Source organism: Talpa occidentalis, unplaced genomic scaffold (genome assembly GCF_014898055.3).
Source record: "Talpa occidentalis isolate TD23 unplaced genomic scaffold, MPIMG_talOcc4v2.1 talOcc4.12, whole genome shotgun sequence".
Lineage (NCBI taxonomy): Eukaryota > Metazoa > Chordata > Mammalia > Eulipotyphla > Talpidae > Talpa > Talpa occidentalis.
In genome coordinates this window covers 37688128-37714869 of record NW_023601212.1, presented here as the reverse complement: position 1 = coordinate 37714869, position 26742 = coordinate 37688128, and the positions used below count along the sequence as shown (strand labels likewise).

Here is a 26742-nt window from a genome sequence, read left to right as displayed (position 1 = left end):
CACTCTCACTTTCTCTGCTTTTCATGGTTACTCAACAAGTTCACTTAGAATTCTGCATTAAGTACCAAGTCACAGAATTTGTTATAAGGACCATCTGACTGAAAAAAAAAAATTTTTAATTCACATATGGGTCAAAGATTTGTTTCTTTCCATTTTTCTTTTTCTACTAAGGAGTCAGTTGTTTGCAAAACCTATTTAAAAACTCATTCCTCATCCACTGTTGTACACTGAAAATTTAATGTATGGAAACACCCCTGTACCTTTGATCAGTAGTTTTCTTTTTATTTAAAAAAAATTATTTTAGATCATTGCTTTCCATATAGCTTTATATTTTTCCCCACAATGTGAAATGGAAGGCAGTTGAAGATATAAAGCATTCCTTTTTTTTTTGTTTGTTTATCACATATATTTTGGTACATATTTGAGTGCTTACTAAATTAATATAGTAATTCTATTTATATAAACATTACTTAATTCTTTATTTAGAAATACAGTGAGAAAATAAGTCACTACTCTATTTGTTCTGAGCTTGTGTCTCCTTTATATCATCATGTCTAAAATTAGTGCATTTAGAAGTTTTTGATTTTTTGATTATGGTATAGAAGAACAAGTACAGTGCAAAGTTTCCTGAACTTAATTTTTTTGGCCTTTTGTTTTTAGTGAAATTCTAAGTTCTTAATGTGTGATAGTTGATAAGATTTGTATAGGAGAAATTAATTTAATTAATTAATTAATTAATTTTTTTGTGGGACCCTCGCTGGCGGCCGGGGAACGAACCGGCGCTGCAGAGGCTGTGGGCAGCCTTGCAGCCCAGCGCTCAACTGCTGCGCCACCAGGGGAGGCCCTATAAGAGAAATTTTAATGATTTAAATTCTACACAAGGGATAAAGTCACTATTGCACATTGAAATTTTAATGTATGGAAACACCTGCATAAGTTTTGGAAGGATGTATTTATATATCTGTGGGAAGCAGCATATTGTATCATTTAAAAGCTGAAACTCTGACATCAGACTGCCTGGGTTTGAACCTTTATCTTGAGCAAGTTACCACTGAATGTCACTGTGTTTCAGTGTGTGTACACTGTGTGTGATAGGGATAAGAACAGGCACACACTACCACTGGATGAAGCTAAATGTGCTAATGTTATTATATGTAGTGGTGGAATTGGAGGTGATGCTGTCATTGCTGCCCCTAGGAGTTTGTGTTGTCTTGTTATTTATAACAGCAAAAGAAAAAAACCTCTGGTAACCAACACCGGGGAAAGGGACTCCATTGTGTGCTATGGAGTACACAGATATGTTGTGTCAAGAAAAGATACTCGTTGTCTACTTAGTGAATCAGGTGAAGACGGTACAGGTGAAGCAGTGATGCTTAAGGGAATGTGTATGCACAGAAGAATAATCAAGAAGCCAGTCACAAAGCTGAAGTTGTTCAGTTTTGTTTTGTTTTTTCTTCCTTTGAGTAGGTTATAAGAAACCTTTGCTTTTCCATTGTGCATTTCTGCACTTTAAAAAATTTCAGTGACTACCTTTATGAATTTATGAACAGAAAGGTTAAGGACCAAAAAAGCACTGGATTAATAACATTTCATTCATATAGTCTGTTATAAATATGTTAATTGTGTATGATAGATGTACTACATGATTTTTAGCTCATTTATAGAAATATCAAAGTATCAAAAGACAAGATATTTCTTCATTAAGTGTTCACTGAGCAATTACTCATAGTAACTCTGAATTAAAAGGTGAGTGTCCTGGGTCTTGCCAAGACAGACTTGTAAATAAGTAATTACAGCTTTATCTGTTATATGCTAATAAAGAATAGAAGAGGAAACTAATCATTTTGGGTGGGTTAATCAGGAAGGGCTGAATTGAAGAGGTGACTTATAAATTGTGTCTTGCAAGACTAATATAAATTTGTAAGGGGGAAGGGCAGAGGGATGTCTGTGATAACAGGAACAGCACATATAAAAGATGGCATGATTTTCTGAAAAGTTGTGGGCAGGAAACTGGATATGTAAAGAAGACCTAAGAGGTGAATCCAGCTGGCATTTTCCTTTTGGTTGTGGAGAACATGGTAAATGTGTTTTCATAAGATGCTGAGTGGCATGAAAGTTTGTTGGTATTTAAGAAGAAAAACCTGGTGATTTATTAGCTAGGAAGACACTTAGAATGAGCAGAGATGCAGTGAAGAAGTAAACTGTCATGATTGAAACAAAGCGATGGTAACTATTGATGACTGGATTCTTAGACTGAATTCTTAGAAATGGACTGAAACAGATCAGAGACATTGTAAGTGAAATCTACAGAATCAGGTAGGTGGAGCAAATAGGCGAAGTTGGTTTGCATCCAAGATACAGTTCTTCATTCCAACTCAGGCAACTATGGTAGAGAGGGATCCTGTTATAACAGGCAGGGAGCCCATGTGTTGGAATCTCTAATGAGGTCGCTTGGGTTGTTGACTTGAGGCTCCTAAAAACATGCAGTGACTCTGTTGACTTGATCATCATTATGCTTTCTTAGGAACTTAGGATTTTCAAAGATGATTACTTGTTCTTAAAAAGTATTTTGGAGATGAGCCATCTTCATAATTAATGTTAGTTAACTGGTAGTTTCAGTTTTAGAGGATCTCTTCTCTTGGTGGGGAATAGAGATCAAATTGCCAGTGAATGCTATTGAGAAATTTGATTTATCTTAAGTTAGTTTGCTTCCAATTCATTGTTTAGGAAACTTGAGGTTCCCACAGCAGATTCCACCTCTGGACCTAGTTAGCATCCAGAACTTGGTGGGGGGCTTCCTGGGGACAGAGCATTCCAGTTCATATATCTGTGCTTCTTAACGGGGAGACCTTTGACAGTAAAATAGTAACAAATTGGTCTGTTCCTGATGAACTAGCTTAAATGAACTAGCTTAAATTAGGACTTTGGGTCCTATGGGCATGTGTGTGAGCGGGTCTGCTTAATGAACGTCACTTAGCATAATTCAGAAGGCTGACTTGGATGGCCAGTATAGAACAAAGGCAGTTGTTCCCATTTTGCACGGGAATCATATTTAGTTTCTGGTCTCAGATGTGGGAGATAAATTTTTTTAATAAGTAGTTATAAGGAAAAATGGTTCGGGAATTAGGCTGCTGGGTTAGAGTATCATCTCTGACAGTAACTGGCCCTGTGATGCAGTATCATACTGAGCTACTCTGTGCTTCAGTTTCTTTATTAGACCAGAAATAATACTACTGTTTATGTCTTTGGTAGTTGTAAGAAATAAATTAGTTAATGTACATAGTATACTTGGAACAGTGACCAGCACAAATGGTAAGCACACAGTTCATGTGGGTCCACAGATGGAAACATTTTAGGCATGGATTCAGCCTCTACAATTTACACTTTCTTCTCCTGACTCCTGGTGGGGATGGAAAGTGGAAGGGGCATGGGATAGTCAGGGAGATGAGGAAATATGCCTGCATGTAGTGATTTATTCTGGACTTCTCTTTTCATTGCAGTTATTACCTCCCAAAAGCAATTGTAGAGTCCCTACTACCCTCCTAAAGATAGAATCAGCTTCTTAAAACTTACTGCATTCTTTTGTCCTATCTCCCAGGTATAGTTTCCTTAACATGTAGCTTGAAATGGACTTTATTCTCTCTCTCTTCCTGGGAAATTTGCCTTCCAACAGTTCCAATGCTTAGCCTGTCCCTGTCCAAGCCTGTGACAAACTTAGAATTCCAACCACAACCCCCACCTCCTTGCAATTTCTGGGCTGCTTAAAAATAGGTTGCTTTTAGACCATAGTTTTCTTCTTTAAAGTTTTTTTGGTGTGAGCCAGTCACATAAATAATGGATATAAATGGAGCCTGGCAGACTTAGCTAAAGCATGCTTTATGTTGAACAGAATGTTTATGATAGTTTAGATGTTCTGAAAACATTTGCATGTATTCTTATTAAAGAACTTTGGACTTCCTAGGAAGGACTCTCTCAGAACTGATGGCTAGAGCACTTTGTGTCTTGTACTGTCAGTAGTAATAAATATATGCCCTCCGAGAGGGTTTTTCGAAACTCTCTTTTTTCCAATCGGTATCTTTGGGGATATAGATTTTATTACTGGTGGTATCTTTTTATTAGAGAAGAATCAAGTATAAAGTAAACCTTCTTCTCTGAACACATGTTTAATTCTGTCTTAATAAGTCATTTTATGTCAAGATGTGTTTTCTTTTTAAATTACCATCCTTCCCACATTTTTTAGGTGCACCAAATAAAAACCAACCATGATGTTTGTTTCTGTATTTTTAGGTCCTCTTCCTGATGGATGGGAACAAGCCATGACTCAGGATGGAGAAATTTACTATATAAACCATAAGAACAAGACCACCTCTTGGCTAGACCCAAGACTTGACCCTCGTTTTGGTAAAGGTTCATCTCAAAACCTTTTTAGATTTTTTTTTACTACTATTTTTTTTTGTATGTGAATTTGGGAAGGTTACATTAAATAAAATTAATTACATTGCTTTATAGTATCGAAAGATGACTGCCCACCCAACTTTTCAAGTGCTATTTTTAAATTTATTTTTATACCTTTCACTTTAAACTTGAGAAACTGAGGTCTAAATCCTCTTTTTTAGCTTGGACTCCTGGGATGGGGCTGGGTAAATGTTTTGAGGGTTGACTATCCAGGAGGATCACTGTTCCTTTCCCATTTGGGGAGAGAAACAGTGATCTTTTTTAAAGTGATCTTTCTGGCTGCAGTAGTAATCAGGCTGTCACACTGCATCTGAGACCTGGGGCACTGACTTTGTCAGTGCCTGGGTCTGCTTAGGCTTAGCTTCAGAGAACAGAGAGGACCCCCTGTGTCCAATGCGGTGGTGTGTGCTATCCTGAGTGGGGGCAACCCTGTCACCCTGGAGGTAGTCCAATGAAAGCATTTTCTCCTTTTCTTCTGGCTTTTTTCTCTCTCTTTTTCTAAGTGAAGGTCTTTGTTTTTCATTTTAGGATACAGAAAGCAAAACCATATTCCCCTCCATATCCCATGGATAAATCACCATTTGCACAAAGGAATGCTCTCCTTCCCAAATGTGCACATTTTGATAATATTATACAAGTTTTTTAGTGCCTTTTTATCCCTATTTTTCACTGTTTTCAGTTTCTTCAGTGGGGTTTCTGAGATATTTTTCCAAAGCCATGGAAAAATGAATCTAAAAAGGAGCAGACCGTTGTGGTTTTGAAGCTTTCGTCTTGGACTGGATGCAGCTAAATGAAAACAATGTGCAGATCACTGAGTGGGTCAGGCTGAGGGGACGGGAGCCTTTGAAGCTTCCCAGGGGTTGACCCAACAACAACTGTGGGGCCCTTCCGGGAAAGAGGAATTAACTCTGTGAATGCCAGAAAAATAGCCCTGGGGGAGGAAGGAAAAAGAAAAACTTCCCTGTTGGGAACATTATGAGCAGTTCTCCTGTGTCTTATGTGTACCTCAAACAACCTAGTGGTCAGCTTTCTGCACTGATTGAAACATACCCCCCACCCCCTCTCTTTCAAGTCAAGTCAAAGGTGGACAAGGGCAGGGACTGGCATTTTGACAGATACCCTGATTGGCTTAAGTACTAGCCTTTTGAACTTCAAGACCTATTTGGGTGTTAAAAAAGTAATGTGGCATGTTAATAATTTGCAACTTCAGATTCTATTTAATAGCTGAATAAGCCCATGTGGTTGAAACAGGAGACCAAGTAAGGTAGAGAATTTAATAAAGGTTGCCAGTAGTATGGACTAGAATGATAACAGCCATGTTTCCTTTAATCATCTTTAATAAAATGAATTTAACTTGTCCACATTTTGGAAATTTTAAAAAATGGTACTGTGGTTATTTACCCCCAACATAAGATTATGAAAGACAATGATTAACTCTTAGTTATTGCAGAAATTGGAACAAAGCTCTTTTTTTTTTTTAATATTTTCATTTAAAACCACAATAAAGTGACTTGGCTATAAGCGTAAGTGGAGCCATTAATTACACACACAGTTTGGTCTTTTGTTTTAAAAATGGGGAAAGTACCAAAGAAAATTTCTCCTTCCCTACTACCTCTAACCTCTGTACACACAAGTATACAATTAGATATACCCCAAAATGTCTCATAAATCCTCTTACTGCTTTTAGTTTTCCTTTTGGGGCCCACTATGTATGTGTATTCCAGACAGACTTGACAACTTGCCAAAGCTTTTTATTTTGTGGCCCGACTTTTAATCTGTTCCAGACCTTTTCAGTCAGAGAGCTCAAGTGTAACTGGAGGGGGGCAGGAAAGAAAAAAAATGTGGGTTTCTCTGATCTAGAGTGACAGCAAATAGAGACAAGCTGTTAGCTGCTGCATTTGGAGTTTTCCTTGAAATCTCAAGTTCTATAGTGGATTGTGTTTTATCTCTGCCAAATAAATATAAACTATCCCCTTTTTGACCCTTTGAGCCATGCAAACACTAACAAATGGTAGGTTATTGCTTCCGTGGTTGTGGAGTTTGCTTGCCTATATTCCCAAAATCTGTAGTATTCATGTATTTATCAATTGTTGGTCAAGTTGACCTGTGTCTTTGACATTTTAGAATGGAAGACATGCACTGCTGTATAAACTTAGCTTTCATCACTCGTGTGCTTCAACGCTAGCCTCTTTCGTATTTCTATGTGTGATGCTTTAATTATATTTAGAATTTTATCTACCAGTTCTTCCATCCCAGATGAAGTTAATCCATATAATTTCAAGAAATAAAATAGTAATTTGTCATGGATTATTTTTTTTACCTGCTTTTCTTTTTCCTTAATATATAAAAACTACTTGTCTTTGACATTTATATTGTTTTAGAGAATGTGTTAGTAATTTGTGACATAAGTGATATCAAGTGGCAATAAGATTCCTTGGTATATGTGTTGGCTTTGATAAAAGGAGGACTTTTATTTGTGTGCTTTTAATGGATCAGATTAGGAATGTTTTTACCCTGTATTGAAGAAAATTGACCCTTGAGTATTATACATGCCTTTGAATTATTTAATATAAACACTGTTTTATGGAGATTTTATGCTAGTAACATGAAGAGTCTCAAGTTTAAATATTTTCATGTATGTTGTAAAATTTGTTTTATGTAGTCACATGAATATTTTCTAGTAAAAGACCTAATGAAAACACAAAAAAAATTCTAATTCCTAATCTTCAGAATGAAAGGTCTACTCCAATACACTGATAGACAGTGAAGTTAGTTTTTATGTAATACTCTTTGTTGTTTGTATAAAAGGACATATTAAATAGTGTGGGTAATCTGTGTTTCTGAAAATAAGTGCTTGATGTGCCACCATTGATAAAAAAAAAATATTTGGTGCAAACAAAACATTGGAACCGAAGATTTGTGTTAAAAAGTTTTATCTTTTGACTGTTAAGGGAAGTAATGGACAATCTAGTGTGGCCAAAAAAAAAAAAAGCTCCTTTAATTTCCTAACAATAGTTCTGGACCTAGAAATTCTGTACATGGAAATTGTCAAAGGCATTGAAAACTCATTTTCACTTTACTTAAAAGTTTCCCAAAAGTTGTTATATTCGTGTGTGTAATATAATACAATTAAAAGAAAAGTAATATACACACATTATAATCTAAATCCCCAAGCCAAAAACTGTTCAGCACATCTATCAAAGTTAAAATACTTTGCATCAGTAATTAGAGATCTTTTAAAAATTTTTAAATTATGCTTTCATTGACCTTTAATGGGAAAGTGTTTCCGATAACTGTTTTAAGTATTATTTTGGTGACAGTGCACATAATCACCAACTCAGTACTTACGTCTGTTCTGTTCAAGATGAGAACTAACACGAAAGGCTGTAGACCATAAATGTGTTAACTCCATTAATGGAGTCTTGGGCAGATAGATTGTCTGCATTTAATCATTTGAAGTTGATTGAAGCAATTCCATCGATAACCTTGCTTTTTCTTTTCTTATCCTCTATTAAATCTTTTCTGGTCATCCTAAATTGTAAACAGTCTTTGGTTGTGGACTCTACAATTAACTACTCTGTGTCAGGAGGAAAAGATGTCTCTGTGTTTTAGGTAAAAAGGACTATTGCTAACTAAAAATTATTAATAAAATTCACCAAAAAATGACCTTGAAAAAGAATTTATAACTCATCTAATCAACATTTCTCAAAAGGGGTTGGAGGATATTCTGGGCACTGTGAGACATTGAACATCCCTGCCTCTAGCCCACTAAATACCATAATGTCACCAGTCATTGTTACTTCCCAGATCACCAAAACATGTTTTAAAGAACTGCTGGGAGATCTAGGGAAATTGAGCCTAGCCAAAGTTATATATTTAAGTATTTAAGTTAGAATCTGTGGTTCTTTATCTTTTGATGCTTATAATTTTTTTAAGATTTATTTATTCATTCATTCATTTATTTATTTATTTATACATTTATACAAGCACTGGGTACAGTCAGAAGCTCAGGAGGGTGAGAGCATTCACCAGAGCCAAAGCGGGGAGCGGAGCAGGCAGAAGGACTGAAGTACACTGCTGAGGGGAGCAGTGGGCGGCAGGAGAGGTCTTCGTGCTATGCGGGACCCTCCTCCGGTGGCCAGGGAGCAGCCGGGGATCGAACCGGTGCCGCGCCAGAGGCTGCAGGCAGTTTCGCAACCCAGTGCTCAACCACTGCGCCACCGGGGAGGCCCTTGATGCTTATAATTTTTAAGAGATTTAGATTGATGTGATTAGTTTTTGAGATCTACACCTAACCCACCAATACCAATACATGGCTATTTCAGAGGGATGAAGACGGTGAGTACTTACATGCTCTGTTGTGACTCATGCTCGGAAGTTAGCCAAAGGCAATGACTTTCCAGTTATGAAAGAGAGAATTATAAAATCTCTTGCGAGAGAACTGACCATGAAGCCATTTAGTTAAATTACCCTGCTTCACTTCTTTCATATTCTTAAGAGTGTCTTCTAAAGAACCTCAACTCTGATCTTTCTTTTGACTGGTACTTACCACATTACAAGGGAGTCCATTCTATTTCAGGAAAGTTCCAGTGGCCGGACTATATATGTTCCTTTTTTACCCAGAAATGTACTTCCCTTCAAATTTGTGAGTACATGTCTATTTCCACAAATGTTCTCTTATAGCTGTCATTTCTCCCCACTACCTCCCTTTTGAGAAACGTTCATTAGAGGAATTACTATTTTCAAGGCCAAATTTTGTGAGGTGAGGTTTATCTGTTAATAAGTTTTAGTTAGCAGCTGCTCTTCATACCTAAAACACACTGAAATATCTTTTCCTTCCATCCTTAGTAGTTAATGATATAGTCCACAATGTAATATTGAGAATTTAGGATGATGAACTAAGAATTCTGGTTTCTTTACTTGCCACTTCCTTCTCTGGATGCTTTTCAGTTTGCTCATGCCTCTTTCTTTCTTTCTTTCTTTCTTTTTTTTTTTTTTAAGATTTATTTATTTATTTATATAAGCGCTGGGTACAGTCAGAAGCGCAGGAGGGTGAGAGAATTCACCAGAGCCAGAGCGGGGAGCAGAACAGGCAGAAGGACCGAAGTACACTGCTGAGGGGAGCAGCAGGCGGCAGGAGAGGTCTGCGCGCCATGTGGGATCCTCCTCCGGTGGCTGGGGAGCAGCCAGGGATCGAACCGGCGCTACACAGGCTGCAGGCAGCTTCGCAACCCAGCGCTCAACTGCTGCGCCACCACGGGAGGCCCAGCTCATGCCTCTTTCAATGTGATACTCAATACAGTGTTTTATATGTATATTAATCAGTGAAGAAATAGTTGAGGAATTGCTCTGACCTAACATTTTATATGCCTTCCCAAACCTATTTTTCAAATCTATAGTAGGAGTTAGCTAGCATCCTGTCTTCTACACAGTAGTTACATAATTAACATACTGAATTCCAGTGAATTATGTTATGGAAAAAATTTGCCCACTAAACTGGGAATTGAGACCCACATTCTTCTGTTATCATAAGGCAACCAACTTGTTCAGAAAGATATCAAACATCTCTTGACTTAAGTGGATTCAGCTGTAAAATGTGACTGGATTATACTGGATGATTTTAAGAATATTTGCAGTCCTTAATTTAATACAATATGTTAGATTATAAAATCCTTCCCTGACTGCGTGAGACTCTTGCTTTAGGTTTTTTTCAATTGCTGTGTAGATTTGCACTCATTGAAGTTTCAGAGATACTTTTATTGCTTTATTTAAGTTTAGCTTTCGGTCCTCCAGTCAGTACTGGGAATTACTTTTGAAGAGGAGACAGGGAAATCTTTCAACCTTTAATCCCAAGATAAGCGTTATCGCATGGTGAGTATAACCAGGCAACAAATCCGATGGGGGATGGGAAGACTTAAATTCTGTCCACACTTTCAAACTCTTGGAGACAAATAGGATTTTAAACATGCTTATTATATTAGCTGACTTCATCTTAACTGTCTTCAAGATAACATATGTGTAGTATGCTTTGTTTCTAAAATTTAGAACTTCCATAAAGTTGCTATGATAGAAAACCTGATAGAAACTTATCTGAAGTGTGTTTCCAGGATGTTTTCTTATTTAGCAAAGCCTTTTTTGATATGCTTAGAGATTTTTACTAATTATTGCCTTTGTGACTTTTTAAAATTAAAAAAATAAACACTTACTGAAGTACTTATTAGAGCATATAAAAATTTGTTCAATACTTGAACTTTGCAGTTATATTCATTTTTTAAATTACGTTGAATTGAGGGGGTGGGACCAAAATAGTTGATTAATTATGGCAGTATTGCCACTGCTTACCAGTTAAACTCATGTATTTTCTATTTGATGATGGTACGTCATGGTACATTCTTATATAATGAGTTACATGTAATTTTTGAAACCTAAAAAAGCTTAAGATCACCAAAGTTATTAAATGATAAAGTAATGGTTACTTTATTTGTGTTATTACTAAAGCTCATAACATCAAGTGGGAAAATCCTTAATTAGTTTTAAAAAGAATACTGTGTTTAAAGTTATATTTGTGGCAACACTGCAACAATAGCAAGTATCTTATAAAATGTGCTCCAGAGAACAGCTGTGTGGTGATACCATGTTTAGTGCCAATTCAGAGACCCAGATACAAGAAACAGATCATAGAACTCCTAAGGGGGCACTCAAATAGATTTCTGCTGAAAGAAACCAGAATGATTTAGAAGGTGAGTTTCATAGTCTCTGCTTTGTTTTATACTTATTTTGTTCTGTTAGTCTGGGTGCTGAGGTCATTTTAGAATTCATTCTGGACTCGTTTCAACGTGGAGAATCTCCTGTACATTACTTACAGCATCCTACTAACTGGGATAGAAACTATTTCAATATTGGCTTGTTTACTCAGCAGCTATTTGAGTGCCAATTAGGTACTACGCTAGCTATTGGAGACGAGTTTGCAAGCGACTAAATAAATGCATCATTAGAAAATGTTCAGTACCATGAAGAATAGACAGGATACTCTGAAGAAGAGTGTGACAGGGAAACTGCTTATGCATGGGTGGTCAGAGAAGATTTTTAAAAGAGGGACACTGAAGGGTGAGAAGCCCATCAAGATCTAGACTATGCAGAAGAACCAGTTTTTGTGTTTATTAGTCAGAAATAAGATAAGCGTTCTTCTAAATTATAAATCCCCCAGTAAAAGGTCATTTAATAGTAATAAATTATGTAAAATTGAAATAGAACTGGTATTAACGGAATTGTTTGCTTATCTAGCATGAATTCATGATGTTAGGTGTGTTTTAAAAAGTAAATCTCTGTCAGACTAATAGTCCCATTATCTGTATTTTGTCTGTTTTCATGGTAGAGGGATATACAGAGTTGTACTTTGGAGTCAGAAAGAACTGAAAGCTAGTTAGAACAGTTTCTCCCTTCTCCTCCTCACCTCATTTAGCAGCCCCTGTGTCCTGCCCCTAAACTGCTTAATGAAGTGATGAGAAAATGTTCAGCTGGGATTTTTTTAAGCTTCATACACAATTGTTTTGTTTGAAAAATGCCATTATGATGAATTTTTATACCAGCCTTTTTGATAGATGGTTGAAGGAAGAAGAAATCAAGTTGACTTAATTATGATGTTTGTTATTAATGTTTGAACAAGGCAAAGATTTAAATACTTTAACCCAGTTTTAGGGGCCTGGAGGTTGGTGTTTGGGAAGGGAGAGAAGAGAAGTAAGATAATGTGTAGAGGGAAAGATTACTTTGCCTCTGACATTTGGAGTCTTAGATGAGGTAAACTGTTAGTACACAACTCAAAGAAAAAAGCATAAGGAGATAGCACTTTATTCCCTCTAGTCAACTAAAATCAAAGACAGCAACAGTGTTGAGCAGCATATGGAGAAATTGACCCTCATACATGGCTGATGGGATTGAAAAATGCTTCAGTCTCTTTGGAAAACAGTTCAGTCTTTACACAAAAAGTTTAACATGGAGTGACGATGTGACCCAGCAGTAGATTGTTGCTCCCAGTCCACTCCTGGGATATGTGCCAAAGAATTGAAACCTTATGTTCCCACAAAAACTTGTATGTACGTCTTCATAGCAACATTCTGTAGTTCTAAATAGCCAAAAAGAGAAAGTTTCACAAATGTCAATTAACTGATGACTTTACAACTCTGGTTTGTCCATACAGTGGTAGATTTGGCAATACAAAGTAATGAAATGTTACCTACCTATAATGTGGATGAATCATACTGTGTGAAATAAGCCAGTCAAAAGGCCACAAAGAGTTGGGAGAGACTCAGAGAGACACAGAGTAGAGGTAGCCAAGTGGCAGAGAAGGGCAGTAGGGTGTGTACTGTTAGGGATACAGGGTTTCTTTTGGGAGTGATGAAAATGTTCTAATTAAATCATGGTGATGCACACTTTTATGAATACATGAAAACTTAATTACGCTTGTAAATTTTATGGTGTATAAAATATCTCTAATATTCTTTACAAAATCTTTCTTCAGCAGTCATTGCCATTTAGGTGAATAGCCTAGTTGGGTGTTGGGAAGTGGTTTTTGAATGTTGATAATAAAAAAGATTCAGGACCCTGGCCTTTCGTAAGAGACAGATTTTCCCTGTATCAAATAGTAATTTTCACTAAAAACAATTTTGTATTTATAAATATATAAATTAGGGGCCTCCCTGGTGGCACAGGGGTTAAAGTCTCAGCCTATCAAGTTATCACCAGCCACTGCATTTCGAGTTCCATCCCTGGACAGGGAGCTAACCCATGACACAGCAGACCTCTCCTGTTTTCCCCCACTGCTCCCCTCAGCAGTGTATTTCAGTCACTCTGCCTGTTCTGCTCCCCACTCTGTCTCTGGTGAATCCTCTCACTCCCCAGCACCTCTGGCCTGCACCCCAGCTCTTGTATGCATAGATAAATAAAAAATATTAATATATATAAATTATGCTAACTAGTTCTTTGTAAAGGATTCAGTTGACTAAGTAATGAAGTAATCACTTAGTTAGCAGTGGGTGTTTTGTATTGTCTCTACTGTTTTGAGATTGAAAGATGGCCTAGTAACTTGTCTGAGACTTGATAAAATACTCGGCAAAGTAAAGAAATGCTTTCTTGTGTGGGTAATTTGTCTTAAGAATTCATTTTTTTTTTTTTTCCAAATTTTGAGATTATACTTTATGGGGTCAAGTTTGAAAATTTAGATTTTTAGAATGAAATTTGGAAGGAGACCCATGCTGATAACCTCCTTTCTTTTTGAGAAGGAATGGTCTGTTGTTTTTCAGTAATGGTCTGTTGTTTTTCAGTAATAGCTGAATTGCTGGTTTGCTTCCATAAAGCTGTGAGGACTGATTTGCTAAGTAAAACTTGAAACAATTATTGTTTCATAGTGCAAGCTTCTCAGACTCCCAAGTTTTTAAATATAGCCTATTATATAAATTTAAAAAAATTTGTCATATTTTAGGAATTTTTCTCTCTGAGATTTTCTCAAAACTAGAAATACTGGGATTCGGAAGCTGGTCATAAAGGCAAAGAAGTTAGTAGTGCTTTGCTTTGCTTTTCTAGCTGCCCTGCCCCCATTTCACAGGAAACAAAGCCTGTTTTGTTTCTTGTCTGCTTGTGAGGTCCCTGCTGCACCCCCTGTGGATGCAATGCTCTGGTGAAATGCTTGAGATACTCAGAAGGTAAGGAAAAGGATGCTTCAGGAGAGGAATAAATCCTGGCTTCCATAGATAAATAAGGTTGTTTGAATTGGTCATTTAAGTCAGTTCTTTGCATAGAAACCTTTTAGCACTGCTTGTGTCCATAGGTAACAGCATTTGCGTAACTCCAAGTGCTCATCATTCTCCAGAGAAACCTTTTCTCTTGTATATTGTGTACAAATTTCTGTTTAATTCTGCAGTTGTTCTTTCTCCACCTTTTAATAACCTGTTCTTCCTTTTTTGTGTTTTGAATACTCAGATAAGGTTAGATTTGAAAAAGACCTACCACCCAGTTCAGTATTGTGCATACTGGCCACTGTCACTGGTGTTTGCTACTATGCTTTCTAATGATGGTAAACTGGTGGGAAGCAGAGGATATTTACCTCTTTACTTTCATGCAATTTTGTTATTGTCTACTTAGTTTCCATAAGGAATATACATTACTTTATATTAGCTTACTAATTCTGTAATGAGAATCTGGTGTGAAAAACTCAAAAGCTTTTCTAATGTTTCCTATTAGCTAAAATATTTAACAGAGTGTAGCTGTTGAATCTGTTTTGAAATCAGTTATGTTTTATAATTCCAACACTCTACAACTTCCTCATGGCTATTTCCTCACAGTTTTTTAGGTTTATTTTTTATTTAATTGCCTGGAGCTGAAAGCAGTCCCCCTTATGCCCCCCCCCCCCGCCCAGTATTTTTTTGCTCTAGGCTTCACTGTGAGATGTTCACATTATGAAATGGATTTTCAGATTAGACCCCCTCTCAGATTTAAGTCATATTATCAAACCCGGTATAGCACAAAGTGTGAAATGTTTTTGTTAGGAGATGCTTAGTGTCCTACTGTAGTCCTATTGTAACAGGGTGGTCCCCAGGAAAGGGGGAGGTTCCAGGTTTCTTGCCCCACCCAAGGGAGGGTGGAGCTGAGCAGGGAGAGAAGAGGCTGCAGAGGAGTCTGAGGAAGGAAGGAAGCAGGATGGAGAGCCAGAAGGAGACCTGGAGGAGGCGCGTGGAGCCTAGAGACACGTGAAGAAACTGCGCTTGTCTTTTGGTCGTGGACTGGGTAACACAGATGTGGGTGAGACCCGTGGGGAGGTGACAGTGGCAGCTTTTATCTTGATTGTGATTTTGCTCTTTTTCTTCCGGGCTTGTCTGGTTGTTTCTGACCCTTTTCTGTGGGTCCCCCTGGGAAGATGCTTTAGACTTGTGGCAGGCTTTGGGGCCTTGCTCTGGACCAATCCCATTTGGATGGAGTTTTACCCACGAGGGGACGGGTAACTTTGGGTGCTTGATTTAGAAACTAGATTCTTTGCCTTTCCTGTATTGTTTCCTAGTTGTATTAAAGTTCCTTCCCATTAAAGTCTCATGTTTTGTGTTGATGCGGCGGATGGCAGAACCCTATATAGAATAGGCAGGTTTGCGGGGTTTGGGCTGCCCCTCTCCCTGCCCTGTAACACTAGGAGCACCTTTCCCCCAAAAGAAGAATCCCGAGGAATTGAACTAAGGCTCATTGTCATCACCCACGTTTTTCCATTTCAATATTGTAGTAAAGTTATCTCTCTGAATCATATAATAAAAAAGACTTGAGTGGCATGGCAAAGTGGAAGGAGGAATGGGGAGGATGGAAATCTATGCCAGGATGACTACCTGTGGGAGTGGTTCTCTTAAAGATTAGAAAAAACTGTTCTGGAGAAGGGAAGAGACTAAGGTTTATGGAGCATCTATGTGATGCTTTCCATATGTTATAAATCCCCACGGTGGCTCCAAAAGGGTGGTGTTCATATCCCCAGGTGCAGTTATGAGGAATTATGATGAATTACTAGTCATAGTTTGTTGGACTCCAGAGACTTTTTTTTTATGCCATACTTGAATGTCCGTGATACAGGCATCTAGTAATGTTGGTGAGAGGCAGGTAGAACCACTTGTGTTCATTGAAGTGCTTGATCAGTGCCTGGCGAACCTTAGTTCTCAAAACGTTTGGCTTTTTTCCTATCCATTCTCCTATGTAACACTAAACTGTAAAACAGAGGACCATTTTAGCCATTTCTTTATATAAAGATGTTTCATAAATAAGGTTGTGATAGGTTTTGGGGAAAAATTTAAAAGGCTTTGCCCATTACAGAACAGTGAGTCTTATTTTGACGTCCTTTCTTTTTTTTTTTTTTTTAAAGATTTATTTATTCATGCGTACAAGAACTGGGGTACAGGCCAGAGATGCGGGAGGATGAGAGGATTCACCAGAGACACAGTGGGGAGCAGAACAGGCAGACTGAGGAAATACACTGAGGAAATACACTGAGCAGCGAGTGAGACAGGAGAGGTCTGCCCCACCATGTGGGGATCTCCCTAGCCGGCTGGGATCGAATCCATGCTGCAGAGGCTGCTTGCGGAGAGCTTCACAGCAGGGTGCTGAATGAACCGCCTGCGCCACCAGGGGAGGCCCTTGACATCCTTTCTTTGCCAGAAATGTTAAAGTGAAATAACCAAAAAGTTGTAACTGAGTGTCATGCATTTTAAAATATTTTCTGTGGGCCAGAATATAACAATACACACAAAATAGAGCAAGTGCAGAGCTAGACCCAGCCGGGCTCCGGGACCTTTCAGCTCTTGATATCAGCAACTCAGTGTTAGAATAAGGAAAGAAATCAGAAACAAGCTCAGTGGTGAGGGCCAGACACACAACACAGCCTGCTGGCCCTGGCCTGTACAAAAGCAAAGATGGACCATGTTCCGTCAGAAAGAAGTAAGACATTTCAACCAACATTGTTGTAATTATAGTGTAATTAAACTAGATTATACAGTGTAAATAAACTTGCTTCCAAAATAGTAATAATAAGATTTGCCCTACCAGCTATTAAAACATTATAAAAGTTGTATTGAAAACCATGGTGCTGGGTACAAAAGTAGTTAATGAACAGAATCGAAAATCCAGATGCAAAATTTAGTCTCTGTTAAAGATGAATGGAGGTGGGCGCACTTCACACATAGTTGTTGGGACTAATGGATAGTCTTAAAGAAAGATAGATAGACCCCTTCATGCCACACACCAGGACAGATCCCTAATGGATTGCATTGAATTGCTAGATACTTAAAAGTAGAACCATACAGTTTTTGAATTTAAAAAATGGATAAATAACTTCTGTCACCTGGGAGTGGAGACAGAAGCTCAAATTTTGTAAAAGATCAGCAACTTTGACTACTTAAATTCTTGTATGGGGAAACAACTAAAGAGAAACGGTAAATTATTTGTAACTTTCACATGACAAAGTTGTTCTATCCCTAATGTATAAAGATTACTGAAATAAAGACCAATAACCCTGTAGGAAGATATATAAGCACAGTTCACATAAAAATCCAGGTGATTTGGTCCGACTTCTACAGTAAGACATTGCAAAGTAATCACACTGTGATACCATTCTCATCTTTTACATTGGAAAGAATTCAGAAGTTTGGCAAGGTTATGAAGGAAAAAACAGACACTATTGCACATTGCTGGTAGGGATACAGCAAAGCAAAACCCTTATGTTTGTATGAGAGGTGGAGATTTGTAATTTACGTTTGTAACCATTAACTCAGCAGTCTCCCTTTAAAGAATCTACTGTACAGTAGCAAAAATATAAAATAATGTATGAATACTTTTTGGTAATCATGAGAACATAACAGGAAATTGAATGGTATACTAATCAAAGTAAATGGGGGGAACCTTTATATGCTTATTTGGCGTGATTTTGACTTTATTTGTAGAGAAAACTGGCAAAGTGGAGTAAAATAATCATAGTATCCTACCATATAGTTAAGAGGTCTATGTGTGTTTGCTTAGATTACCTGTTTGGGGTGGAGGGATGGTGGATGGAAAGTAAAACGTGTTTCTAAACTTCAAAAGCAAATTGTCACAAGTGACTGCATGTTGAGCTGATGGCCATATCACAAACAGAAATTATGTCAGGTGGCTTTTAACCACAGTGATTTATTTGATTACACACATCTAGTGAAATATCCTCAATAATTCTTAAGCTAAATGGAAGTCACGATAGAAATATCAAATATTTGGAATAGAACAATCCCGAATCACAGTATCTCAAAATGTATAACATTCAGGAAAAACAGCAGAGATGAATTAATTGACTAAGTTCTCCAAGAAAAACTTGAACTAAATATATTCAGCTCAGCGTTAGAAAAAGAAATATAGAAAAATTGGAGAGGAAAAGCAGGGATTAAAAAAACAGGACAACATTAATAGTGTCATGTTAATGAGTCACTTTGTAGGTTGAGTTGAATTAAGGCATTCTAATCTTCCTTTTAATATCCTTGGTTCTTTATTGATATGATGCTGGCTCATGGTTAACCTAAGGAGAAAATTGTAGGTTTCTATGTTGATTCCTATCTTAAATAGTCCATTTCCTGCTTTAGTGAATAAATAATTTACCTAGAAGTGTTGTGGTTTTTCAGCACTAACCAGATATTGTATAATTGTTCCTGAGGATATTTTCATAATTTGGGTACTCAGCTCTTAAAAAAAAAAAAAAAGATACAAATTTATAAATAAAAAATTTGACTCCACGAAATGGAGAAGTCCCACCACAGAGCCTTGTTGGAAGATGGACCAGGGAGATCTGCTTGGTCTCCAAGAAGAGTCTACTTTTAACAGTAGGTGTTTACCAAGAGGCCTCTTGTGGACTCGTCCCCATAGAGCTCCTGTGTGGCTAGGAGACCACTAAGTCGCAGGAGTTGCCTGTGAATGTTATTTGGTATTTTGGTAGTGACGTTCATGAGAGAAATTGGTTTGTAATTTTCTTTGAATGTCCTTGTAAGATGTTGGGGGTGATAAAAGATGTAAGGGTGTAAGATGTTGCCTGATAAAAGCATGGCAAAGTATTCTTGCTTTGCTGTCTTCTGGAAGAGGTTGTACAAAATGCCATTATTTCTTCCCTGAATGTCTGTGAAGCCTTTTGGGCCCGAGGCTTTCTTCAGTCAGTTTCTATTGAATACGTGGTAAATACAGTGACCTGAAATCTCACCTTAAAAAGTTGAATATGTGTCTGAAAACAGTGAGCTGTCATTCTTATTTACATTTTCACACAAAAAATTTCCCATCTGCACATTGAGGTTTCCGCAACGTAAAGTTTGACCAATGTTATATCACTGACAAAAATTCATTAGTATAACACTCCTGGCCATTTCTGGTTGTCAGGTAGTTTATTATTGACTACCATCCATGTAGGCTAATGATGTCATGACCTACATCAGCTCATTGACATATACTTGCTTTATTAGAAGTGTGTGTACACACACACACACACACACACAGATATATTTTTTACTTTTTTAAGAATATACTAAATTTTTTTGCAGGCTTTCTTGCTCAGAATGGGTTGCCTTGATTATTTTGGGAGATTTAATTTTAACTGAATATATTTATATATTGTAATAAGCAACGAGTTCTCCTTGTTGAAACTTGAAAACTTACAAGTGTCTCTTTTTCAGCTCAGACTTGTAGTAACCCGGTTTCCCAGTTTCAGAGCAACCCATAATAGTTGTTTCTTAGCTGTCTTTTAGTTCATATTCTCCAGATTTGCAGTATTTATATTCTTCCACTACCACCTCCCCTTTTTTCTGTTCTGTACTCTCTTTTGCTTTGTCTCAGGCTGTCCCATGTCACTGTGTGTTAGAGAGGCCCACGGCTTGTAAACACTGCATGGCTGCCTCACATCTTGTAACGAGTGATGCCAGCAAACTACAATAACAACAAACTGTAACTGTTGTACTACTGATGGATTTTTAGGTTATTTCCAGACTTTTATGAAAAAGGTTGTGTTGTGTTGTATAGCCCCATTGCTTATGAATATCTAAGTCCTCCTTTTCCTTTACTAGTTTTTTAGGAAATCTATTGTTTCATTTCAGCTATGAACCAGAGAATCAGTCAGAGTGCTCCAGTGAAGCAGCCACCCCCACTAGCCCCCCAGAGCCCACAGGGAAGCATCATGGGTGGCGGCAGCTCCAACCAGCAGCAACAGATGCGGCTACAGCAGCTGCAGATGGAGAAAGAGAGGCTGCGACTGAAGCAACAAGAACTGCTGCGGCAGGTGAGGCCACAGGTTAGAAACCAGCCTTCCACTTTTTGGGGTTTGTTTTCCTATGTGAAGTTGGGCATACTTCAGCATTTATTGGTTACAGAGGGATGCTATTTCTGTCAAACTAGAGAGACACAGAAGTGTTCTATCTCTGCCCTGGCCTCACTAGTTTCTTGACTGGCCTTTGATCACGCAGCCTGTAGCTCATAAACCTGATCACATAGAGCTGTTTGGACCTGATCATGGAGGTCAGCAAGCTTCAATGGAAGCATGGTGCTTCTGCAGTCAAGTCGTGTACTTCTGGACTCCACTGAGGGGGAAACAATGGGCTTCATTTGGGGAAGAACATCTTTTACTTTAAACCAGTTATTTAGGTGAGTGAACCCATATGATATTTCACAAATGACATAGATTTCAGCATTGCTGAATCTAAGATGTCTCTTAAAACATATTACAAGTAATCCCAAGTTGAGTAGATTCCAGAATGATCTCGTGGACTTTTTTCCATGTTAGGAATGGTCGCTCCTGATGTTAGAGAGCTTGACTCTTCCAACCATTTCCATCAGTTTTCTTTCAGAAAGTATTGTTGGTCTTTATGTTCCCTAAGAGTAGATAATCCATCATCTTGAAATCCATGTCTACTTTAATTTGTTTCTGAGTAGTAAAATCTAAATTCAGATATTGGGGATGTGATCCTATCATTTAAGCAGTTTATTTTAAAATTTTATATGATTTTTTAATATAGATAATTATGTGCAATTTTGAAAGTATACAAAGGTGTCAATGATAAAGTCTCCTTTTCCATTTCTCTAATTCTGTTTTCTGGGTGGAAACAATATCAGTTTCTTGTGTGGTTCTTCCCTCCCCCCAACCCCCAGATATTCTCTTTACAGACATAAAATACTTGAACCTGTGGTACTTTCCCCCACCTAAATCATAACATCGTGTAGATGAAAAAATACTTTTACTCTACATTTCTAGTCCAAGATGATGGCACCTTAACAAGGTACTTTAATTTGTAAGGGCTGATTTTTAAAAATGTGAGTTGAATGTTAATGAAAATACATGAACTAAATACTGTCAGTGAACTCCTACTTGAGATTTGAGGAACTGGTACTATGGTATCCTAAAATCACCTTTAAATTGTGCTGTCAGTAATCTGCCAGTGTAATTCTAGTGTGTTTGGCACTAAAAGTGAGTCCTGATTGGCATCAGAGTTTGTGCCAGCATGTGATGTCTACAAGTAGCCTTGAAAAAAATTCTTCTTTGTCTGCTGTTAAGAAGGTGGAGGGAAGAAGCATATTAATACAGTTTACTGTACCTGGAACTGATATGTTTTTTGTATAAATAAAACTATAATTAGAACAAGGTAGCCCCATTTGAAGATGTAGTCATATGGCCATTGGGAGAAATGAAACAGTGGGAGAATGTGCCCACTTAGGAAGCCTGCGTTCATCAGATGCTTTTCATTTTGTTACTGAGTACTCAATAATCTAAGTAAATGCATGTTCCAGTTTCTCATGAATGAAGACTCTCAAAAGCAAGACACTGTACTAAGAAAAAGTTGTTTAATTGCTAATGTCATAGTGTTACTGTTTTTAAGGTAATTATTAAGGTCTAGAAATGGGCCATTCATCATTTTGTAGTATGCCATACATATTTGGCATGTGTATCAAACTATATGCCTAGTTGATTGGTGGTTTGTTTGTTTGTTTCTTTTGGTGGGAAAAATATTGCTACTTTAAAACTCTTCCTTCAAAGAATTTTTCTAAATCTTACTCTCACTCTTAAATGCTGGGTGATGGGTCCTGGACAGAATAGCTTCACTTCCTTTGAAGGTAACTTCTTTGTTTCTTCTTACTACCTTACTATGTCGCCTTTTCTTATGTTGAAGTGACAGACCTGTGCTGTTATCATACTAATAGTCTGTTTTTTAGGATGTTTTTGCTTCTTATCAATCAGTTTAAACTCAGTGTGTCTTTCAAGTCTTCTGACTTTCTGTGAACTTCCATTGACAGTTTCTTTTATCATGGAAATAGCAAATTCTAATTTTCCTGCTTCTCTAATACTCAGAAGCAAAGAACCTACCTGACCAATATAAAATCTTACTTGAGTCCCGACACTTAAGAGTTTTGCTGTCCTGTCTTCGATGCTGTTCAACGTTTCTGAGGTTTCAGTTTGTTTTGTGGTGATTCCATTGGCTCCTGTCTTCCTCAGTCTGCTGCTTCTTGGGCTAGCTTGGGAATTCTGTGCTATGGTGATATGTCTGGATGCAATTTATAAGTCAGCCTACACAGCCAAACTATGTGGCTTAAAGTAATTTTTATCCGTCTTATTTTTTACTCTTAGGCAATGCGGAATATCAATCCCAGCACAGCAAATTCTCCAAAATGTCAGGTAGGCTCTCATCTGATGTTTTAGAATTAAAAAAAAAAAAAAAAAAAATGCCCATTAGGAAAGAGAAACTTGTCCTCACTGACTATTAGGCCAGAGCATAACTTTGAGCCACCATCCATCCTTAAGTTAGCATAGCTGTTCCCAGCAGGTACACCATCTGCTCCCTCCTGCTCCTCCCAGGGAGCACCTAGCATTCATTTTTATTCTGTGGAGCTCTTTTCTAGTCTATATTTGAAATGTGTTACATCTCAATTGCCATCCTGTCAGCCTTGAGGTATGCCTAATTTCTCTTTGTATAGCTTTAAATAGTATTTATAATGGTTTATAGGAATTAGTAATTTGATCAAGAACAAAGGTAACACAGTTTTTTTAATTTGTAGGCTTCTTAGAATCATAATGATATGATTCTAATCATAATCATAGTCATATGATTCTTTTTAAGAATCATGATGATACTATTAGACAAGGAAAACTGTTTTCTAGTGGACTTTCTAGGGGAAAACTTCAAAAGTTTCAGCAGAGAGAATGATCTGCCTGGGTACTGATTTGGGTTTCTTTGTGGCTTTTGTAACATTCTCCTGTTTGAACCCCACGGGATGAACTGGTTGGGAAGATATCTTCCTCAGATGGAAAATTGTGCCGTTTTTTCCTTCACACACATGGACTTACCTGATTCCTGGGAAGAATCTCATTCTTGAAACCAAAGAGATTCTCTGTGTTTGGGATCTCCAAGATTTGAGAGAATTTGGAACTTTTCTCATGTGGGTGTAAGCAGCCATGGAATATCTTATATTTGGCATAGCTCTTTTGTCCTTGACTCAGTCAGCATCTTGTGTTTGCATCAGCTGTAGAAGGAAATTGATAAAGTTCCATTCCTTGTGTATACTATTCACTTGTCCATTGGAGGACCATGCTGATAAAGTCAGATAGTCCTCATAGAGACCACTTACTTTGTGAGAGAAAAAGCTCAATTTTTTATCTGTCTCATAAATCAAGTAATTAAATAAGGAATAACTCACAAAAGCCACCATTACTGATGTAGAGCACAAACATTCTTAACATCAGAACCATAACCATACTGACCTAGAAGAGCACTATAGCATTGTACTTTATAAAGTAAGGGTATTTCTTTGTCTTTTCTCTGAAACCTGCCTGAAAGGAGGTTTGTAAGTCCTGATAAGTGAAGTGGAAACTAATACAGGAGCAGAAATTAACTCAAATGAGATTTGTCTTCAAGTAAAAAGTCCTCCATGTCAAAAGTGTTTTCCAATTTTTTTTTCCTACTAAGGACTTTAATCTGTTAAATATGTCTTTAATGCTTGAGTGTGGGTATAAATAGTTGCTGTTAATAAAATTATTTTGTAGTGAAACTTTAGGAAAGGTGAGGCATAAAAATAATGCAAATTATTATGTATATATGGTATTACAATTACAGTACCAATTACTTAGATTTATTTTTTTTTAAAGATTTATTTATTTTTTTAATACAAGAACTGGGGTACAGGCCAGAGGCGCTGGAGGGTGGGAGGATTCACTGGAGACAGCGGGGAACAGAACAGGCAGACTGACCCAAAGTACACCGCTGAGATGAGCAATAGGTGAGACAGGAGAGGTCTGTCCCACCATGTGGGTTTGTCCCTGGCCAGCCAGGAATTGAACTGGCACTGCAGAGGCTGCGGACTGCTTCACAGCACTGCGGTCAACTCACTGCCCCACCTGGGAGGCCCATGATTACTTAGATTTATTTAAGACAGGGCAAGAAGGTTGAAATATGTATTTTAAAGTCCACTTTGTGTGTACAAGAAAAGAAAATACTGGTTTATTATTTAGTCAGCAGTATATTGACCAGGTACACTTATGAAAATGTCAGTAAATATGTGAAATTCATGGAGTTTATGAAATTCATGGAGTTTCATGAAATTCAGTGGTGTTTGTATCAGGCAAGCATTCGTATATGTTTTTCTTACCTTAATGTTTCCACATGGCCTTGAGGTATAGATGTCAGGAAAATTTTCATTAAGAAGGCCTGTACCTTAAGTGAAAATGACTTTAAATAGGGTTACCAGCATAATCAGGAAAGCCAGAAAAGAACCTTCCAGTCTCAGAGCACAGAATGTATAGAGTAATAGTGGAGAAAAAGGGGAACGATTCATTTTTTGACTGCCCAGCACTGGTTTGAAGTTGGTTTTTTTTCCTTAAAGCTTTTCTAATAGAAATTAGTACAAGATGACTCTAACAAGCAATATGAGATCAGTGTCATTATTTAATAATTACATACCTCATATGTTTTGGGATGTGGGAAGGTACAAAACTTCCAAATGTTTACAAATTACTCTTTCACAAGATGTCTTGACATACTTCCAAATAGAATTTCTGTGTTTGTATGTCCGGGTGAGGTTAATGAAATACCCAGGATGTGACTTGAATGATGCTGAAATGCAAAATCCTGAAAAATTAAGACAACTTTAAATATGTTAGTACATCTTCATAGTTAAAGATGAAAATTATCACCTTAATTTGTTACCAGAATTGTTTATTTACAGAATTTTGGAAAGAAATTGTCCTTGTGAGCTTCAATTTTCTAATTTTATTTTGATTCACTGTTTTTATGTTTCAAAAGCAGTTTCTGTTAGAACTTTTTGAGACTATAAGCATCATCTTTGCTTTGTGAGATTGAGCATGAATGCTCATATTTTTATTTATATTTCTTTCTAATACAGTAATTGCTCCTTTTTAAATTGAAGACATGTCCAGCATGTGAAATGTTTTAACTTTCTCTTAAGCTTTGTGGTTCTTACTACCTGTAAATCCCTAATACTTAATGAAATAGCAAGTATAAACTCTGCAGCCTGGATGGTCAGGGTCCAGTCAGTAGCTTCTCTTGATTCTGTTGACCTTCAGATGAGTATATTCCTCTGTCTTTGGAGCCCTGGCTCTGTTCATGAGCTTTTTTCCTATAGTGAATGCCTGCTTTTCCTCTTCCCTCTTACTGATCAAGAGTCTCCATTTCCTTCATAAGACACCCTCATCAGAAATCTTGAAACCACCCAGAAAATCTTGATTCTTGAGCAAATAATTGCTTTAATCTTTATAGAAATTAGAATTACAAATATTTTGAAACTAAAAAATATTGTATAGTTGCTCTTCCTTAAGAGTAGTATTAAGTTCTTATCATGGTCAGTTACTGGTTTAATGAATTTGATAAAACCACAGTGTTGATGTTGCAGAGTTTCTTTGATAGCATTGGTCCACAATGGTGAAGATGTTTTAGTCAAATAGAGCAGAATAATACCATGGTTCAATTGCCATCCATTTTCTTAATTTAATAATAGCAAAGAATGGGGCTCCCTCTGCCCCATACTGTCCTCCTTGTTAGCAGACACTAGAAGAGTAGTTTTTTAAATTATCCAATTAACACTTTTTCCAGGCTTACCTCTCTTCTCTTTGAAGTTCTCATATTGAATAAACATTCATTTGTGTGTTTTCCCATGAATGTGATGTTTATATTATTCTTGATAGGTACATTGAAATCTTTGTATAAAGTATTGGTGGGGAGATTTAGTCTCACACCTTGCATACACTAATTTTGTTTTATTCATTAAAGTCACCATAATTTGGGCCTCCCTGGTGGCACAAGGGGTTAGGTCTCAGCACTGTGAAGCAGTAGCACAAGTTCAGTGCCTGGCCAGGGAACTAACCCACATGCCACAGCAGACCTCTCCTGTCTCTCCCGCTGCTCCCCTCAGCAGTGCATTTCATTCAGTCTGCCTGTTGTGCTCCTTACTCTGTCTCTGGTGAATCCTCTCATCCCCCCTCCCCTCCACGCCTCTGACCTACACCCCAGCTCTTGTGTGCATAAATAAATCTTAAAAAAAAAAAAAGTCATCTTAATTTGAAAAATGCTATAATTAAACTTACTACTTTGAGACCATTATTAATTTACAAAATTTCTGTCAGAAAGAGTATTGGGGCTCAGGATACTGCTGGGAACCCCAGACTGGCTGCAGCTCAGTTTTGGAAGTCACTTTTCAGAGCTCAGGGCTAGTTCACAGTTCTCATAACAGTCCCCAGATCCATATATGCACATTTAAGGCAAAAACTTT

The 26742-nt window shown here is 37.4% G+C and overlaps 1 protein-coding gene across 1 annotated transcript in view; it reads left to right on the top strand.

Annotated features, from left to right (window-relative positions):
* Nucleotides 1-26742, top strand: part of YAP1 (Yes1 associated transcriptional regulator) — a 105090-nt gene that overhangs the window by 66351 nt on the left and 11997 nt on the right. Inside the window, exons 4-6 of the mRNA XM_037505723.2 lie at nucleotides 4288-4401; nucleotides 20073-20254; nucleotides 22592-22639. Coding sequence (XP_037361620.2) covers nucleotides 4288-4401; nucleotides 20073-20254; nucleotides 22592-22639 — 344 coding nt within the window. The remainder of the gene's footprint in view (nucleotides 1-4287; nucleotides 4402-20072; nucleotides 20255-22591; nucleotides 22640-26742) is intronic.